Source organism: Triturus cristatus, chromosome 10 (genome assembly GCF_964204655.1).
Source record: "Triturus cristatus chromosome 10, aTriCri1.1, whole genome shotgun sequence".
NCBI classification, from domain to species: Eukaryota; Metazoa; Chordata; class Amphibia; order Caudata; family Salamandridae; genus Triturus; species Triturus cristatus.
In genome coordinates, this window is record NC_140593.1 from 360,555,167 (window position 1) to 360,576,293 (window position 21,127).

Genomic DNA, 21,127 nt, shown 5'->3' on the forward strand with positions numbered 1-21,127 from the left:
TCCTGTTTACATAAGGGCGTGTTTCCCTTGAGTTATGTAACAGCTCTCCTGTTTACATAAGGGCGTGTTTCCCTTGAGTTATGTAACAGCTCTCCTGTTTACATAACCTCTCAACCGCTAAGCATCCTGGGAGATGTAGTCCGTTTTCGCTGGTTACCGTTTTCCTCCCCTCGTATGACAGGAATTCTTGACAGTACATCCTCCCTCTCAGCGGCTCCCCACGGGTCCAGCGCTGACAGGAAAACGCCGATGGAACAAGGAGACCAAGCGCGGAGCATGAACCCCTTCAGCCGGTTCCCATGAATGCTCCTCCGGGCCATAGCCTTTCCACGCAACCAGGTACCACAGCTTCCCCCTGTGCCATTTGGACGCCCGTATGCCCGACACTTCATACTCCACCTCCGACTCCACGCATACCGGCCTAGGTGTCCCAGACGGCTTGGAGGGTGCTGGTTTGAGCAATGATACATGAAAGACAGGGTGTATCCGCAATGACTGGGGCAAGCACACCTTCACGTTCACGGGACCCATACACTTGGTAATTCGATAGGGGCCCATGTACTTGGGATGGAACACACTGTTCTTTCGAAACCTCATGTTTCTTGTGGATATCCAGACGTAGTCTCCAGTGCGGTACAGTGGCCCGGGCCTTCTCTTCCTATCTGCCGCAGCCTTGTATCTTCTCTTGGCCTCTATTAGGACAGCCCTGGAGCGCATCAACGTGTCTTTTATGTGTGCCACCCTGTCCGCTGTGGCGGGAATCCTGTCCTCTCTGAACGGATGTAGAAATGGCAAGAACCTGGGATGTTGGCCATAGTTGCTATAGAACGGAGATGACTGTGTGGAGCTGTGAGTGGCGTTGTTATAGGCTATCTCTGCAACCCATAGCAAGTCGACCCATTCTTCCCTGCCCTGGTCCACAAAACATCGCAGATACTGTTTGAGCGTTTGGTTCAGGCGCTCGGTTTGGCCGTCCGTTTGAGGGTGGTAGCTGGTGGACAGGGCGGTCTTAACATGCAGCGCAGTGCACCAAGTCTTCCAGAATTGCGCAGTAAACTGCGACCCCCGGTCCGACACGATCACCCCAGGTAATCCATGCAGTCGTACCACATTCTTTAGGAGTAGTGACGCCAATTCCCCGGCCGTAGGGACTCTCTTGCAGGGGATGAAGTGCCCCATTTTCGTCAAGTAATCCACCACCACCAGTATTGCCGTCATCCCCTGGTCTACCGGTAGTCCCACCACGAAGTCCAGTGATATGCTATCCCATGGTCTATCCGGGGTCGGAAGTGGATGTAAGAGCCCTTGGGTTCGGCCATGGTCGGCCTTCATGGTAGCACACGTAGGACACTCCTGTCCCCACCTCCTGACATCCACTCTCATGGTTGGCCACCAGAAATGCCGTCCCATGCTAGCCACCGTTTTTTCAAAGCCCAAATGACCTGCGCATGGAGAGTCATGGCACCAGATGAATGCTTGTTTCCTTAGCCTAGGCGTGGGTATCAATAGGCACCTGCCCTTCAGGGGTATCCCGTCCTTCAGCTGCCATTCTCTGTGACTGAGGAGCCACCTCCGCCATGCGAATGACCTGATCCCTCTCTTTATTCCCCTCAGGAAAGTATCCGGTTGGATAACCCCCAATACCATCCTCGGGGAAATGATGGAACGCTCGGTTGCAGGCAATGGTTCCTTAACTGCAGATTGACGGGACAGGGCGTCCGCCTTCCGGTTTTCCGTCCCCGGCCGATATGTGATGCGGAAGTTGAACCCCGCAAAGAAGATCATCCACCGCAGCTGCCTGGGAGAAAGGTGTCTAGTGGCCGTCATGAACTGTAGGTTCCGATGGTCCGTGTACACCGATACCACATGTCTTGCCCCCATCAACCAATGCCTCCATTCGGTGAAGGCGTCCTTGATTGCGAGAAGCTCCTTCTCCGCAATATGGTAGTTGCATTCGGCGTCATTAAGTTTGCGGGACATGTACGCAACGGGATGAAGCACCCCTGTGTCGTGGTTGCGTTGGGACAAGATAGCCCCCAGCGCCACATCCGACGCGTCCGCTTCCACCACGTAGGGGAGATCCGAATCGGGGTGAGCCAACACCGGCGCCTTACCAAAGGCGCTTTTCAGGGCCTCAAAGGCTTTGTTCGCTTCAGGGGACCAGACAAACTCCTTGGACTTCCTCAGTAGCTGTGTGATTGGGGCCACCACTCCTGAAAATCCATCTATAAACCGCCTGTAAAAGTTGGCGAAGCCAATGAAACTTTGGACGTCCTTCACGCTTTGGGGCACCGGCCATTCTTTCACCGCCTTGATCTTTCGTTCTGCCATCTCCTGTCCCTCTGGACTCAGCATCACTCCGAGGAATTCCACGGATGTGACGTGGAAGTCACACTTGCTGAGTTTACAAAACAGCATGTTTTCCCTCAGCTTTTGGAACACAGCTTTGACGTGGTGTACGTGCTCCTCCACACTGGACGAATAGATGAGGATGTCGTCGATATATACGACCACGTAGATATCCAACTCCTCTCTGAATACCTCATTCAAAAAGTACTGAAAGGCTGCCGGGGCGTTGCACAGACCGAACGGCATGACGAGGTACTCAAAAAGGCCGAACCTGGTCTTAAAGGCGGTCTTCCACTCGTCTCCGTCCCTCATGCGCACCAGATGGTATGCCCCATTCAAATCCAACTTGGTGTAGATACGAGCTTTCTTGACCTGTTCCAGAAGTACACTGATGAGAGGCAAGGGGTACCGATTTTTTATGGTTATCGCATTCAATGCCCTAAAGTCCACACAGGCTCTCAGCTCCCCATTAGCCTTCGGGATGAAGAAGAGTGGCGAGGCGGCCGGAGACTTGGACGGGCGGATGAATCCTAGCTTGAGGAGTTTATCCAGGTACCCCCGGAGATGCACGTTTTCAGGCTCCGTCAGGGCATACAGCCTGCCGCTGGGAACGCTGGCCCCTGGCACCAGGTCGATCTGGCAGTCAAACTGTCTATGTGGTGGTAGCACTTCCGCCTTCACCTCATCAAATACATCCTCAAAACTGTGATAAGCCTGGGGGAGAGCCACATCTTTTTCTGCCGCTGTAGCCACCGTCTGACTCCCGCTCTCATCTGCGTCAAGGGATTCCTTTCTTATTCCACAATGCAGGATGCAATACGGTGACGTCATTTCGATGCGATGTGTTGGCCAATCCACAAAGGGGTTGTGTTTCTGTAGCCACGGCAATCCCAATATGACGCCATATTGGGGAGCTCGGATGATGTTAAAATCGATTTGTTCCAAATGGTTCCTCCCATATCTCATCGGAAGGACCCCCGTGTGCTGTCCGATGGGCCCCGTCACCAATCGCCTTCCGTCTACCGCATAGACGTCTTCGGGTACTGCTTTGGGAAGAAGCACTAGCCCTAGCCTGCATGCCTCGTTGTGGTCCATAAACATGCCAGTGGCCCCTGAATCCACCATGGCCACAACGGGTATCCACTGGTCATGCACTCCCACGTGCACCGTGATAAACAGGTGTCGTTGTCCCTTAGTGACCGAGTTGGAAAGTGAAGGGATGGATGAGTGACTCCGAGATGCCCCTTCTCTGGTCTTGGAGTCCTCTAGTTTTCCGCCGGTATGTCCACCACGGCTGTTACCGACCGGTTGGCCCGATAACGTGACGTCTTCGGTTTGGCAGGGCATTCACGTACGTAGTGGCCTTTTTTGCCACAATATAGGCACAATCCTTGTTTACGGCGTGACTCTTTCTCCGTGGCTGTGAGGCTCGCTCGTATTGCGCTGATGTCCATGGGTTCTCCCTTGGATGCGGTGGAAGTTTCAGGACTTCCCACCGTCACATAGGATGGAAGGGATTTTCCTTTTCTCCCATGATCCCCCTTTCTTTCACTTAGCCTATGTTCCAGCCGTAATACCAGGTTGATAAGGCCCTCACATGTCTTGGGTTGAGGGTCAATATGAGCCACGGCGTCCTTGAGCTCATCGCACAGCCCTTGATGGAAGAGCGCCGTCTGTTTAGCAACAGGCCACTTGGTTTCCGCAACCAGCCTTCGGAACGCGTTGAGATACTGCACCAGGTCGTTGGATCCCTGTCTCAACTCAAGCATTTCACGGTCCGCCGTGTACGAGTCAGCCCTTCTGTCGAATACCTTCAGGAATTCCTCGCGAAAAGCAACCCAATCACATAAGAGGGGGTCGTCCCTGCTCACCAGAGGTACGGCCCATTGTGCCGCGTTTCCAGCCAAATAGGATATAAGGAAAGCCACACGAGCCTGACTCGTGGGGAACGCCTTTGGTTTGCACGATAAATGTAGCGCCACTTGTGTGAGGAATACCTGCACTGTGTTAGGATCCCCACTGTACCTCTCTGGTGTTGCCAAGGGGATGGCTACCGGCATTTCCACTACTACCGCAGGGGTCTGGTTCGTGAGGGAGGTGCTGGGCGTGAGCGGGTCCAATTGGATAGCATCCAGTCTGGCTTTTACATCGGCTGCTTCTTGCCTAGAGGCAGCCACTTCAACTTGCATGGCCGCTAAAGCAGCCAGCACATCATCAAGTGTTGCCATGTCTGTTATCGACCGGGAGACAGTTAGTGTTATTAAGGTCGGATATTTTGTAACGCCCTGAACGTCTCAGGATCGTTTAACAGACACGACAATGAGGACGCAACCACTTGTGAAGGGTTAGTTCTTTTAATGAAGGCAAATAAAATACAAAGAACAAACAAAAGTTATAGTCACTGGAATCCTCCAGGCTAAGTACGTTACCAGCCCACAGCACGGATGGTCCTAACCGTCCTCTGCATATACGCCGATCCCGGCGTATGCCAACAGAGGGCAGAAATGAAATGGCCGACAATGCCAATCGGTAGGCTGTGAGGGGCACGAAGAGTGTTGGGGAGAATCGAGGAGTCAGGGAAACACCCAGCCGGGGTCTCTACCTGAAGGGAGCAGCCGCTCAACCTCTTCCTCAGACTGCACCGGGACGCGGAGTCACCTCCTGGTGATGCGTCACCGATACCCCAATCACAAGCAAGAAGACTGAACCGAGAGCAGCCGCTCGATCGATCGATCCTGTGGACTTCCGAGTCTGTAACGCGGCAAACACCTCCTGGTGTGCGTTACAGCTGGCAGTCCCTGTGTCTCTGGTCGGGCTGGGAGTTACGACTCCAACCAGCAAAAAGCGCCACTGCGCTTGGACTCAGCCGAGTCAAAAAGCGAAGCTCAATGGTTGACCGGTAGAGCTTCCGGGTCCTTCACAGGTGACGATGGGGCAAGACACGGCCCAGGGAGTAACGACTCGACCTACCTCCGTTCTTGCCTTACTGGAGCACCACTCCGGAACACTGCTCTTCACGAAGCAGGTACGTCGGTGTAAACACAATATCCGACAGCCTTGTACCTCCCGGTTCCTCCCTTTATAGGGCGTGTTTTCCTTGAGTTATGTAACAGCTCTCCTGTTTACATAAGGGCGTGTTTCCCTTGAGTTATGTAACAGCTCTCCTGTTTACATAACCTCTCAACCGCTAAGCATCCTGGGAGATGTAGTCCGTTTTCGCTGGTTACCGTTTTCCTCCCCTCGTATGACAGGAATTCTTGACAGAGATTCATGCTGCATTGCAAGCCTATTGGCGTTTGACTCAAGAGAACAATATCATACTCATACTGCAAGCAGCCTAATTTCGCTGATGCCAGTATTGGGGGATGGCTGTCATCTTGTGGGACGGCTCCTACAAGATCTGCCAGATATAAGTTAAACAGACTTGGGGCGAATACACATCCCAGTTTGAGGCCACTCTTTGTGGTGATTTTATTTGTGACTCGGCTAAAATCTCCTAATTTGTCTTGACTTTGACTTGTGCCCAGGTTTCTGTGTAAAGTGCTGTGATTAACCTCAACAAGTTTCTTGGGATACCCCATTCTTCCAGTTTTGCCCAAAAATGACCACATAGTACCCGATCAAAGGCAGGCTTGAGGTCTGCAAAACAAGCATACAGTCATGTTTTCTTTGTTTGTACTTCTCTACTAGGAAACTGAGTGCTGTTAAGTTTGTTAGTGTCCCCATGCCTGGTCTAAACCCTGTTTGTGTTCTTGGTATCAGGTTTTTTTTCATTTACCCATGCTTGTAAGTGATGGAGTACGCATGACATGTATAGTTTTGCTTCTACGTTGATTAAAGCAAGGAGCCTGCAGTTATTTGGTAAGGCTGGGTTTCCATTTTAATAGCTGGGTTAAAAAATTGTACCTTTCCATGAGTCTGGGATGAGATTGTTGAGATAGAGGCAGGTGAAAGGTGGTACTTGATAGTGGGCCCAATAAGTTATATCACATTTGAAGAGGGCATTGAGGAGACCATTCTGGCCTGTTGCCCATTCAGCCTTCAGTTTCTTCAGTATGTTTACTAGTTGTTTTATGTCCACAATTAAAGATGAGTTGTTCTGGTAGTTTCTTGTAGAACTCTCAGACTCGTTTGGGTTCACCTGGCAGCCATACGTTGTGGAAACTGGATATGCCTTTTTGGATTCCCACATTTCTGCTTTGACGGGGTGACTTTGCCCCTTTCCGTCAATAACTGGCTATGTATACATTTCACAGATATGGGCTTCCCAGGAATCCGCCACAATTCATGCATTTTGATGTCTGGCCTTTCCAAAAAGTAACCCGTTTACCACTTGCCAGAATTCTTTTCAGTTTTGCTACTTGCTGGATCATAAGTGCTTATTCCACATTTCCTTTTGATGACTTATTTTTGCTGTCCAGCATTCTTTATAATATTGCAATCTCAATGTTCGTAATGTGATTTTTATTGACCCGCTTCCCTTTGTTTATATCCTTTGCTACTCTTCTCATTTCTCTTGCAATTTGGATTTTAGGTTATGTAGCCCACTGCTGCACCAGTTTTGCCTTCCTGAACTTTCCTGAACCTTTTTTTTGTTTGTTCCCTCTGTGTTCGTCAGTGGTTGTATTATGACCATAGGGTTGTCCATGCTTTTCCACATTCACCTCCTACAGTTTTGCTTCTTCCTGATTTCTATTACACTTTTTAACTCTGTCAACAACTTCTCTGTCCCAGGACCACTCCATTTTTATCTTTTTAGGTTATGAGTAACTGGAATGGGAATTAGACCATTTGCTGGCCACAGCTGATTGATTTTTCAGGCTATCCGGATGGTTTGAGGGAAGTGGTCACTTCTCCGTGCAGGGCGAAATTTGAAACTGGCACACCAGAGGCAAGGCTGCTTCACTTACGATCTATGGTTGAGCTTATTCTACTACATAGGTAGGTGATTGACCTTGGAGTGTCCTCCTTTGAATTGCCATTTAGAGCCTTAGACCTATTTTTTCCGGCTACTTTCGTAGCCTGATACTGCTGAGATGGTTACCCCTTTTTTTGCTGCAGTGACTTGGATCTGTGTTGGAGTCCCTGGAGATGATAAAGATTCATTGCCTATGTAATTTCTGTAGTGTTTTTGTTAGTTCAAGCAATTGCCATCTTTTTCCCTGTCTTCATTTTGCTAGGATGGATGTATACATTTATGATAAGCAGTGACTTTTGAATGGGGCAGTCCTTTTGGAGTACTAGCTTGGTTACTTGCATCCAGTTTACCCCGGGATTGATTGAATCTGTAACCCAATGGAATTTACTAGAACAAAACGTGCCTTTTCTGTGTTAGCTTTATAATGGCTCCCCTGTTTAAAGTATCAAACACCCTCTTTGATGTGTAGTTAGGTATTAGCAGACTTTTTATGAGTGGTAACTCCCAGGTTGCTACTTGCCATTTGGAGGGTTTATTCCTGAGTAGACCTGTAATTGGACTTGTTGGCTCTAGTCTAGCTGTGTATGTTGCTGTGTCGTCACTATGTATCAAAAAGGATATCTAACCGCTCATTGGCTCATTGTGGTTAGATATCTTTTTTGGAAACCACTAGGAGTATTATACATATGAGGAGCTGACACCAATCGCAGTGTTGGATGAGGAGCGACTCTCTTCCCCTTCTTCCATATATTAATAAGGAACAAGGATTATGCCTGAATATGCCGATCCAGGATATATAGTTTCTACAAGATGAATCTTGCTATACAGTGGCTTTTGGGATTTTCACGATTGTTCCGTCAAGCCTTTGGCTCATTGGATGGACCTTGCTACGGATTCATATTTTACTTTCACCATCTGCTAAAGAAGGGATACTCTTTTGCAAATAAGGACAGATATTTCTAATATTTTGGTGTCCTGAAGAAGTCCACATGTATGTGGACGAAAATCTTTGGCTGACTTTTTGTTGATACATAGTCACGGCACAACAATAAAAAGAAGAGTTTCAACTACCTCCAAAACATTGTGGATATATTTGAAGTTATTGGGGTTGTGGAAGTGGTGCACCGCTGTTTGCTTTGTTTATTTGTTTTCACTTAACCTAGGTTGGCACTCGTTGGGCAGAGGGTGCTTACAGTGACTGCATACATTGCTATATTGAAATGACCTAATTTAACAAATTTATTGTTGGGAGATATCAGTTGTGTGTGCGGCATTTTGGTTTGGTTCTCTGCCTGTTGCTTTTGTCTCACACTAACTGTGTATGTTGCCCCTGTTATCGGGCCTGCAATGGCATTGTGTCTTGTTGTGAGTGGATGTTTATCCGCACCATCCCCTGTTGGAGTTTTCATTGCCCACATGCCAGTTTTGATGCTTCTTACTGTCAAGAGTGCTAAGAGATGAGAGCTCCTTGGTGTTTTGCCAGACATTTGGCTATGTGCCTGGTGTGCTTGGCGTGACTGGTGTCTTTTTTATCCCGCTGTGTTAGAGATACGACCCGGCTGCCTCTCGGACTTTGTGCAGTGTTTAGTCCATTAATAGGTAGTGCAAACATTTTCGATGCCCTCTGCTGAATGCTTATAGGGCTTTGAGCGGTCACTGGCCTTTGTATGTTGCCCTGGGGTGTTAAAATTGGTTTAGATTCTTCTTTTTTTGCTTCTACAGCGTCAGATGCAACTAATGTTCTGCATTGATCAAATAACTGCAGCATGTTGTTTTGTTGTGCCATTTTACAGTTCTTGTGGGATTTTCTTTGTCTCTTCTTTTCATTTTTGTTAGGGCTGATTCATTCCTCCCCCTTTCCTCCGTCATGGTTACTGGAGATGCTATTTCCAGAACCTCAGGTGCAGGAGCTTTCCTATATGCATCGGCTGCAACTTGCTGTGGGGAGCTTGTGTCACTGCTGAACATCAGCAGTCCGCTTACCCAGGGGCTGATGGGAGTCCTCGCTGATAGTCAACTATTACTTGCAGGCTGGTGATGTATGTTGTGTCTTTGGCATCATATTATAGAACCTGAAACCTTTCAAGTAGTCTTCCTGATTGTGACCTTACTTCCAACAAAATATTGTTAAGGGTTGTGGGAAGGACCTGGAGCTTGTCCCCTAGATTTGTACACTGCCATGAGACTTGCTGAGTGTAGTTATGATTTTGGGCCCCGTGTATCAGCTCATTGAGAGCTTGCAATTTCTTGTCGATGCTGACTATGAGTATTGCTAAAATGTGGAGGAGGTCCACCTGAAGTTCCTGCTTGGCTGCTTGATGACGGATTCCTGGAGACATTGCATCCATAGTAGACAGGAGTGCCCCCACGTACCAGCTGAGACTTCAGTGATTACTGTTTTGGGTACTGCTTCTACTGATGCTGTTGAATTTGTAACCGTTATTGCTCTTCCTGATGCCCCGAGGTCAGTAGTTGAGGCTGCCTCCTACTGAGGCCTCCTAATTGGACTTAAGGGGGACTTAGCTTCGAAGGAAAGTTATCCTTGGTCTGTAATCTACTGCTGCAGACCACAAATGGGCTTAGACTAACAGCTGTTATACCCCAATTCGTTGCCCGGCCCCTTGCAAAGGGGCTAATAGTGGCACAAGAGGGTTTTTAATTTACATTTTGCTGGCTTTGTGCGTGGTTGCTGTTGATTCTGTCAGTTCGATCAAAGGTTGGTCCTGTGTCTCAGGATCTTTTGAGTGGCCGATAGGGTTGACTGGGGCATTCCTTGGACTGAGAAAATTCCAGTTACTGAGGATGCAAAGGTTCAGGGTTGAGAATGACGCTGTTGGGCTGATTTTTTTAACTTCCACCTGTGTTGTGATAGTCTTTGCTACTACTGGGCTTAGTAGATTTGTGCCTGCGTCAAACACCTCTTGAGTGATTTCTTTCAAGGTGAGGCCGTTTTCTTTCCCTGCTGTTATTACCAGGCTAGCTAGCACTAGGTGTATGCAGGTTGTCATGATATTCAATTTTCCTGGATTTGTTTGAGTTCAAAAGTTTGTTGTCCTCTTTTTTTAATGCAGTTGTAATTTTGCAATTTTTTGGTATCTGTTTTAGGGAAGGGGATTCCAAATCTATAACTTCTGGTTCCTCCAGACATAGTACTGAGTTCTGGTTGGGAGTTCTTATCCTTGTTCTCTTTGTTGATTTATTTTCCCCCAGACCTGGGTCCTCCTCGCTTTTCCCAACCACATTGTTATTCCCTCTTGTTCATTGTAACACACTTCCTGTTTTGGCTCCTTGTAAGATTTCATTTCCAATGTGGGTAATCTCCTGTCAAGCCTGACAAAATACTGGGCTTGAAGGTCAACTGAGGGAGGCATGAGCACCCCAGAGGCTTCCCTCTAGCCCTCCGCCCGCAGCACCTGTAGCCCCTCAATCGTTGTAGTAGAGCGATGTCAAGGGCTATTTGATAGAATATTTTGACAATGGATGGATGTTTGGATCATTGAAGGTAAATTGAAGTGTGAGATAAGACGTGAGCTAAGGCTGCAATTTGGTAATGAATTATTGCATGAATCTGCATGAAACTGCTGAGCAATTGGGGCTGGAGTCTTTCAGGCCCTTTTATGCATTTAAATTCTTTGGCTGCACTGGGTGCTTACCGATTTCACCATTGAATCCAGTCTTGGTTGATTACAGGTCATCTGGTGTCCACTGACAATAGTAGAAGCAAGGCCAGTATGTGGGCCAGAGATGTTGACAATAGTAGAAGCAAGGCCAGTATGTGGGCCAGAGATGTCAGCTGTCAGCTATGTTACGCCTGCCATGAGCCTCGGAAGGTTGAACCACCACTGTAGCAGGAAACAGGCAAAGGGTAGATGCTCAGGGTCACTTGCGGTGAGACTACAACTGACGGGCGTGCAGAACTTTGTATAGGCACAAGCCATACCGGTGTAACGCTGGCTGCCTCCGTGCCACGCAGGAAGTCTGCAGCCTATTGCTGCTGCCACACCATTCACAGCCTCCAGTCATCTCTACGCTGTGCACATGCCCTGCTGCCATATGCTGAATTGCAGCCTAGGTGCCCGGCAGCAGTGCAGCGGTACAATGAGGACAGCAGGATGAGGCGGCCGTGCCATTGCCTGGGCGCTCAACTCCCTATACTCTTGGTGCCCTGAGACACCAAAGGCATCGAAACTGATTAAACCACCTAAAATGCCTTGAGCCCTCACTCGCTTCACTCCCATCGCTTCCTGCATTCTTTCGCTCCAATCCGCTCCACGTTCAGTGAGCTTTTCCCTTGCTCTCCCTCCTCCTCCAACACCTCCTCCTCCTCTTCTTAAGTACTTGGTTTTGAGGTATGTGAAAGAGCAGCTTTCCTGGAGACCATATCTCCTCTTCAAGGGTTAACATTTAATTTTCAGGCATCTTCGCACTGCTACTTTTCTAGGTCTGATGGCAGTCCTGAGTGGAGTCACCTGTGTTTGATGTTAGTAAATCTAATCTCACTAGTAGTGCCCTTTGTGGCAATTATGAAACCTCTGTAACTCGGAGGCCTTTGCTACAGGGAGTACCACTTAGCACAATGAGTGGAGGTGCTTTAAATCAGATTTTGGAGAGCAAGGTTCTTTTACTTTTTTTCTGGTAAACCACTTATATGCTATGAGGTACTCTTAGTCAGTGATTGAAGGTTTATGATACTATGAAATGCACAGTATTCTTCTAACTGTAGAACACCAAGCACAAATTGTTCCACTATGGGGGTTCAAAGCTTGGAATTTGCTTGTGGTAATCTTTATTCAAAATAATGTACAAAAACACACAATCTGAGATCCTTATGATCTTTTATGGCCATGCATACTCCAAGGGATGCTTTTTTTGACAAATCTTCTTTCTTATTCTGTTTTTGTCTATTATACTTTCTAGCACGTTTATCACTAAATTTGTGTTATGGTGTACCTAATAATGTGGGCGCAATACCAGGTTTATTAACAATGAAAATTCAGCGATACTGTCCATCAAATCATAGACAATATAATTTAGTTTTCATCACGTTGATGATGGTGGCATGCCATATCTGCTTGCATGCTGCTCTTGTCCTTGCTATGCATTACCAATATTTCTTGCTCCTAATCACGATCCAATATAATCAGGACATTTCCTCTTGCTCGTCCCGGGTTTGCCACTGTTTGTGGTGAGGATATGTATCTGCAGACTGCATCTTTGTTGGGTGATTAGCCTGCTCTTCTACCTCCAGTTTATTACATATTTTAAAATATTGCAGCTAGCTATCTCCTTTGAATATGTACATTTATCGTTGGAATACATGGTGTGGTAATACCACATCACTTGTAATCCCTTTTGGCCATTTGCAGCCAAATTGGGATTATTAGGCCACGTAGATGGCCACTATTATTAAGTGCCAAAGAAGACAGAACTAGGGCAAGAAAAACATTTTCTTTGTTGAGTTGTGTAAAAGCATTTGTATTGCAGGCATATGATGGAGGGATTTTTTGAAAGATTACAATCACCTCAGTGAGTGTTATGTTCTTACTTGTATAGTTGTTTATATAAAGCACTCTGCTATTTAGTGGCTAGTGCATAGCTCTTTGCATGACAGAGAATAAGGGATCTATGAAGGATAGTCCACAGAAATTTGTCAGGTCTGCTTGCCAGGGAGGTCTGGTAGTCCACTGTCTATTTTCCAAACATAGGAGGCCTCATTTTGTTGATTGCATTAAAATGACCTAGATGAGGGTGAAGAGAAAATGTTCACCCTGGTGTTCTCTGCCCATGAACCAAGGCCCATCTTTGGAATATAACTAACCATGCTGTACAGCTAGTTTGTCCATGGCACTGGTGACAGGTTAATGTCTCAGAAATGTTACTTGCCAATAGGCAAGTGGGAGATCTTCAAGTCTGTCATGTTACTGTAGAGTTGAAGAGATAAGAGCCTTGCACATGTAACGACTTTCAGTTGAGCTCTTTCCATACTGTTACGTGGAAGAAGAGGAAGTTACATAGACATGGGGTTGTAAACCATAAATGCCAAAGAGCATCTATAGAGAGTTATCAACTATGCACAAGGCCTTGTACTGTGCATTTTTCTTGATTAGTTGTCAATGTTTGCCCTTGAAATGGTTGAAACGCTTATGATCAATGTTCTCAATGGTTTATTATGCATATATAAACTAGATGAATTATCTTTCAAGTTGCCTAGCTTCTCAAGCTGCCCATATGGTATCAACACATTTGTGGTTTACAGTTTTGGCAAGCAAAGTTTGCTATAACTGTTTTCATTTAGAGAAACACCTACAATATGTTACTGTAAATGTATGTGTAGACACAGAGCTTTATTTAATATCTATAAAGTTGTGGTTAATGTTTTGTGTACACCACAGGTTGAAATTGTCATGTCTTTGCTCGGCATGTTTTGCCCTCCACTCTTTGAAACCATCGCTAATATGGAGGAGTACCACCCTCGGGTAGCGTTGAAGTGGCAGCTTGGCCGAATATTCGCTTTATTTCTAGGAAACCTCTACACCTTTCTTCTTGCTCTCATGGACGATGTCAATGAGAAGGTAAGGCACTAAGTCAAAACGATGTCTATTTATTTTAGAAAAAGTGATTTATTGATTACCGATCTAAAAGCTAGTTTTAAAATAGTGATACAACTAATTACAATATATTCAATATAGCATATATTTATGCAAAATGAGAAGTTAATAATTTTTTGGAGACTTGTTGCAATCAACTTGGTAAAAAACAGTGGCGTAGCGAAACTTGAGGGGGCCCCCCTGCAAAGCAGATGGAGGGGGCCCCTCCCCCCCTAGCAGCCCGACCCACCACCAACCACTTTGCTCTACCACCCAGAAATCTAGTATATTTTGATTTGAAACCTCCAACATTTAATTGAAATGCCTCTATATTGTCTTTCTCTGAGTTCTAATGAGAAAGTGGGAAACACTCTTATCATACAAGCTATGCCATTTGTAACAATACTGTCAAAAGCAGATTATTTGACTGAGACAGCAATCAGAACAATGTCAAGGGGCGATCCTATTGTCTCAGGAACTGCCTATGGCTGAATAACAAAGAATAACTATGAAGGGTTTGAAATAGAATCGACAATACCTTGAAACTTTGAAAGACAATCCCAAACCTGCAATTCCATAAAAAATTGACTGACAATATACACGAGAAGTACACATGATATGACTCAGTATCCTGCGAAAGTCAAGAGAAATAGACTGGTGAATTATCTGCAAGCAACACACTAGCGACAGTCAAGGGTTTTGCATGATAATAACGTGAACTGAGGAAGCAATTTCAATCATAATGTCTTTATTAGTAAGCATTGCAAAACAGGCAGGCAAACAAGACTGAGGAACAAAACTGTTTGGATGCTTCAGACCATTGATGCAGATGTTTGTCTGTTTTAATTTATCATTTCTGTAGTATAACTAATGCTAAATATAAGATTTATGGCACACGTATTACAGACAAGTGCAAGCAACACCATAAATAACACTGCATCTAGAAAAAAAAACCGTTTCAGCAAGTACCTAATGACTATACAAACTGTAGTTGGTAAAGCAAAAGAAAAAGTGCAAATACTTCCAAAGTGCAAAATAAAGCAATCACCAGTCCAGCAATATACAAAAATCAAGCATGTTTTGTAAAACAATCCAACTTTCTTCTTGCATCAAGGTGAACATACTTTCAAAGTGCATGGTAAAAACAAGTCCAGCAGTATGCAAAAATGAAGCCAGGTTAGTCAAACAATTCTCCGTTTGGTGTGTGCATAAAGGCACATATATTTTATTTCAAAGCAACTGATAAACAACAACTACAGCACCATACAATAATCAAACCAGTTTAAACTAACAATTCCCTTTTTGAAGGCTCAAATAATTGAACGTGACTAGCAAAACAGTAACAAGTAGAGTAGGCAGCAGCATGCATAAATCAAACCTATTTAGTCATTGTGTTTATACAAACCCGCAGCCCAGGTTACATGTGAAGTGTGGGTGCCTGATGGGGAAGGATCTGGGAGTCCTTTCCGTGCTCCTCAGTACTGGACAGACTGACCACAAAGTACCAGATCTGCCAGACTTGACCTCAACAAAACTTTCCAAAAGGACAACTTCATAAATAAAAGATAAACATATTTTCCATGACACCCTCAGTTCTTGGGGAGCCTACCCAATCCAAATGTGACTGCAGTCATGTACACACACATAGAACAATAACAGAGATAGACAGTCCATTATATTCTGGACAAACACAGCACTGCAGCAGAACGTGTCAAATAATACATGCAGCCCTTCCCTTTCTATACTCTTCTTAGCAGGCCACCCGGAAGGAGAAGGGTGCCTCGTTGTTCACCGTGCAGGGTGAGTTTGGGGCAGTTCTTTCCTGTCACGTCCCTGCCGCCTCGGACGGTGCTGGACTATAGCTGGCAGTGCCGTAGAAGCCTCAGGTGCGCAGAAACCTGACACTTTCACTCTCCATAATGATGCTGAGCATTCATGACTTCTTCCAGCACCCACCGCCAATCTACTGCCCCAAACTGTCTTTTCACTTGCTAAGGTGTCTCTGCGCTCCACAAAACTGGGCGATCTTGTGCTAGCAAAGGTTGTGGTTAATCAGAAGTCCAGTATTTCGATCAAATTGTTTAGGACGATATGTGGTTTGAAACGACCATGCCGCTTGTTAGCTGGGCTCTGCTTCTGCGCTTTCCTGGACTTCACATTCTTGTGCTAATTTCCTGAGATTTCAGTTTCCCAACCAAGATTCAAGCTGTCTCGGAGATGGGATATTTCAAAAGCAAATATACACCTGTCCCTTCTTACAGTCTGGCCTGACCCCGAGGTGCTATTGGCCCATGGACCACAGGACTTCCAGTAATAAGGGAACTCCACCCCCTGAGTGCAGCATCAATACCCCCCAGTTGCAGAATTTGCTCAGGGCGCATCACAGGAGCCCGGCTCACCCTAGACCTAATGTTATTTGAGCTGCATCAGTCTCAAGAAGTTATGTGGAAACACCAGATTGTACTCTGGTCATGCAGATATATGTCTATATATAAAGATATGTAGAAATCCAGACATGCAGATATATGCAGGTATGGGCTGCGACTGTGTAAAACGATTCTCGATGTTGTTGAAGCTAAGAAATGTGTGGGAGGTGACATTCTATCACTCTTCGGAAAAGATTCAAAGTGAAGGACGTCTGATGCAGCACTTCAGATATGCACATTAGTGCTGGAAAAATATACACAGAGAACGGTAGTGCAGTCTTTGTTGTGCTTCTGACCTGATATGAAATGTCAACGAGTGCTTAGTGAAGAATTGTGCTTTCGTTTTGTTTCTATTGTTCGATGGTTATATAGAGGCATGACCCTGAGTTATGAATATCTATGTGCGGAGTTTGGAGCCCTCGTCTGTCAAATGATAGCGCTGATTGGGTTTCTGTATATTCTTTAAATTGTGATGACCCTAATGCCTTTGTGAAATGCCTGTGCTGTATAAAACCAGATACATGCACACATATCTACCTCCGGCCATGATTAGCTGAATCTTGATTCAGTTTTACGTCGTCCCACTGCAGTAACACCGCAGACTATCTCCAGAGTCATGCCAACAACTACCCTCTTCTTGTTCATGGTTGGTATAGATCCAGCAGCATGGGGCGGAAGGAGGTTCTTGTTTGCGCCTCGAAATGCTGGAAAGCGCTTCCGCTGCACATTCAAAATGCCCCAACATACGGGCCTTTCAGGAACTGCTGAAAACCTGCCTCTTTAACTCTCCTGAGCCCTCCCTCTGTGTCTGTCAAGGCCTTGTGAGCTAGCACCAAGACACCTCCGGTTATTCGTTGTGCTTTAGAAGTCCTAACATAACACAATACATCGCAACATATCACTCATTACACAATACATCATAGCACATTACTCATAAAATAAAACATCACAACACCACTGTTATCACAACACATCACTCTTATCACAACACATCACTCTTATCACAACACATCACTCATATCACAAAACATCACTCATAACACAACATATCACAACACATCACTCATAACACATCACAACACATCACATAACGCAACACATCACTCACATCACAACACATCACTCATAACACAACACATCACAACACATCACTCATAACACAACACATCACAATGCATCACTCATAACGCAACACATTACTCATAACACAACACATCACAACACATCACTCATATCACAACACATCATTCATATCAAAACACATCATAACACATCACTCATAACACAACACACCACTCATATCACTTCACAACACATCACTCACATCACATGTCACTCCACAACATAACACAACACTCATATTACAACACATCACTCATAACACAGTACACCACAACACATTGTTCATAACACAACACATCACAACACACCACTCATATCACAACACATCACTCCACATCATAACACATCACTCATAACACAACACTACACTCATATCACAACACATCACTCATATCACAACACATCATAACACATCACTAATATTACAACACATCACTCATAACACAACACATCACTTATAACACATCACTCATTTCACAACACATCACAACACATCACTCATATCACAACACATCATAACACATCACTTCACATCACAACACATCACTTCACATCACAACACATCACTCCACATCATAACACATCACTTCACATCACTCCACATCATAACACATCATAACATATCACTCCACAGCATAACACATCACAACTCATCACTCCACATCACAACACATCACTACACATCATACCACATCATACTACATCACTCTGCATCATAACACATCACTCATATCACAACACATCACTGCACATCATAACACATAAAGCTTTTGCCAACTTCTGTGAGGAGGCTTGAAAAGTAGGGTGCATACACAGGCCCTGAGATCAACAGCTCATCTACAATCTTTACTTTCATGAAAGTCTAGCAACCATTCAAATCCTGTCCAGGTTTTAATACCTTTCCCACAAAGATGTTTTCCGAAAAGAACGCCCACCACAGAGTTTGGATAGATTAAAGGTAGTTGACAGAGTGTCTCTTTTCATGGTCGCTGCCCCCGACACCAAGTCACTGTTCAGTTTTTCCATTTCCAATCCCATTAATTTTGTGTCCAGGAGAATTGCAGTATCTGTACAAGTAAAGTGAATGAATAAATGAAAAACAATGAATGAATGGATGGATGAATGAATGAATAGCCACATTTCTAAAGCAGAATAGCTGCGCAAAAGCCCGTCCCAGAGCTTATGTAAAGCAGCGACTTACATAACGCACTAATAATTAAATCTCATTAAAAAGCCAAGTTCTCAGCTGCTTTCTGAAGCAAGTCTCACTCTTAGGAAGATGGACCTATGAAGATGGGATACTGTCCCAGGTGTTCGCGGACAGGTGGGTAAATGCCCCTTTTAGCTAGTCTAAACCCAGGAATCTTTTAGTAGAGAGGATTTAGACGATCTCAAAGTCCATGACGGACAGTGACCCATGAACCTTTCTCTGAGGTGACTAGTCTTAGTGCTGCTTTGTGAAAATGAAAGTGTGTGAAACAAGGAAGCGCGCGTGCAGAGGACCATCTCACACATTCCTAAAGTGCTGGAAGGAACCATCTTCAAAATGGCGGGTCCTGTACATTTCCACAAACCGTAAGGTGCTGTTTGGGATGGTGGCAGCATACATGTGAAAATATTCCTCCTTCTCAACCTTACCGTGCATGAGAAAGAGCAGTAAGGCACAAAAAAAGCAGACTGTTGGCATTTTCATGAATATTAATCGGCGAGCGCTACCTGCTATTTCAGATCCTGAACCTGTGCCCCCCTCAAAGGGTCCCAAATGAAGACACTAAAAGCTCTGGGACGGCCTGCGCCGAGGCTCCAAAGAGTGGAGGCCTGTCTCCTGCTCGACCTGACTCGTCTCTGACAGACAGACTGAGACTCACTCACCTGAGGCCTGGCCTGGCTGCAGCTTCAGCCTTCAGAGGCAGACGCGAGGGCCGGGGGGCAGCAGGACAGGGCATGGCTAGCCGCTAGCCTAGCCAGGCAGGGGCTAGCACTATAATAATTAAATTATGCTCGGCGGCCCGGCCGCACGGTGGTGACAGTCCACTCCTTTAGTAGTGGTCTCGGGATGGGCTGGGTCGGGTCCTCTGGGATGCCTCACCTCGTGTCAAGTCCTGAGTCACGACTACGCACTTTTAGCTGCAATGCACATGATAATAGCATTGTGCCCCACCCACGCACACGCGTCAGTTCCGCGGTGACAACTGCGCACACCATTTATTTTAATTATGAGAGTGAGAGCCTCAGAGACCCGGCCGGGGTCCGGGCGTGCGCACGCCACTATTTAAATAATCAATGAAGAGCAGTGCGCCGCTGGCCGTGGCATGGGCGCACCCCGCAGTCGCACACTATTTATTTAATTTATATGGGGACTGGAGCCTGAGGCCATGCGCAACTGTGCGCATCTTTTAAATTGGACGTCTTGAAGAGAAGAGGGTGAGGCTCACTTGCTGTCTCCACTGAGTGAGGGGGCCCCTGGAGCGTGGGGGCTGCGGGGGCCTGTGTTTGCCCCTGGTATAAAATGTGGTTTATGGCAAAAAGGTATTGTATGCCTTCATCATACGGGATTCAGGGGCATGCTGCATAAAGAGTTTCGTATCTGGTAAAGAAAATTGGGGTTGCGACTGAAAAAAAAACTTTTACATATTTACTAATCCCATTCTGTGATTCAGATTTTTTTTCCAGTCCGTGAAATTAGTTTAGAAATCATTATCAATTTGCATTTTGGAGGGAACCTGCTAGGGGCATCCTTCCAAATTGTGATTTGGTAACCTATGTATCAATGGTCTGTGACAGTAATTCTGATCAGATCCAAACTCCCAAGTTGAGCTGGTAATTGATTCACAAAGGGAAGGTGTTCCTTTTGCCCTCTTCCACTATGTGACTGGGGTGACAGGTACAAGGGGAGTAGGCAGTGGTCCATGCGATCACTCCTTCTTTCACTGATGTTTTGCAAAACTGATTTTCTTCTCAAAGCAGCCCTGATTCCTTTTAGGAACTTGAGCTGCTTTTTTTTGTAAAAAATCAGTTTTTAGAATAGTCACAAGCATGGTGGTTGGCAGTCCCTCGAAGGCCACCAGCCCTGCAGTTGTAGCCACCCTCAGGAGGCCCCAAATTGTGACCTGCCTAATGTAATTAGGCAGGTCGTCATGTGCCATTCTCTAGTTTGTTATTCTTGTGAACCGACTTATTGGTACATAGGACAGTTCTCAAAATAAATTACTAGTTCTTACAATTTGAATTGCACCATAAAATGCTGCCCACATTATTTGTGTTTTTACCATCCTATGAGAGCCCAAATCAACCTACTTATCTTATCCAGTGACTAAAGCCATTCCCTGCCTGTAGAGGGGTAAGACAGTATCCACCTCATACATGCCTCCCTCCTTGCCACAAGGAACAGGCAAAAGAGGAGTTTTAGTTTAGGCTGAGAGAGTGACACAACGTGTTTGAAGTCTATGCCAAAGAAATTCAGGTTAAAGCTCACCTTAATCATCCAGCCAAAGATCTCTGATAGCACACTACTTACTTCTTCCCAAAAGTGAGCAAGCTCTGGGCATTACTTAAACAAAGTGACATCATTGGCATCCGTCTCTCCGCATCTTTTACAATTTGGGACTGGACCTTTTGCAAATGTAACCATTTTGCTCAGAGTCATGTACATTCTGTGAAGTGTATAAATATCATTCTTCTTTAAAGTAGCTGGTCTGACATTAGAGTAAAGAAGATTTAAAGAT

At 45.7% G+C, this 21,127-nt stretch overlaps 1 protein-coding gene across 1 annotated transcript in view; it reads left to right on the plus strand.

Annotated features, from left to right (window-relative positions):
• The window catches only part of LOC146789440 (transmembrane channel-like protein 2), a 566,730-nt gene that overhangs the window by 314,298 nt on the left and 231,305 nt on the right, over nt 1–21,127 (plus strand). Inside the window, exon 11 of the mRNA XM_085631099.1 lies at nt 13,660–13,839. Within this exon, the coding sequence (XP_085487225.1) occupies nt 13,660–13,839 (180 nt within the window). The remainder of the gene's footprint in view (nt 1–13,659; nt 13,840–21,127) is intronic.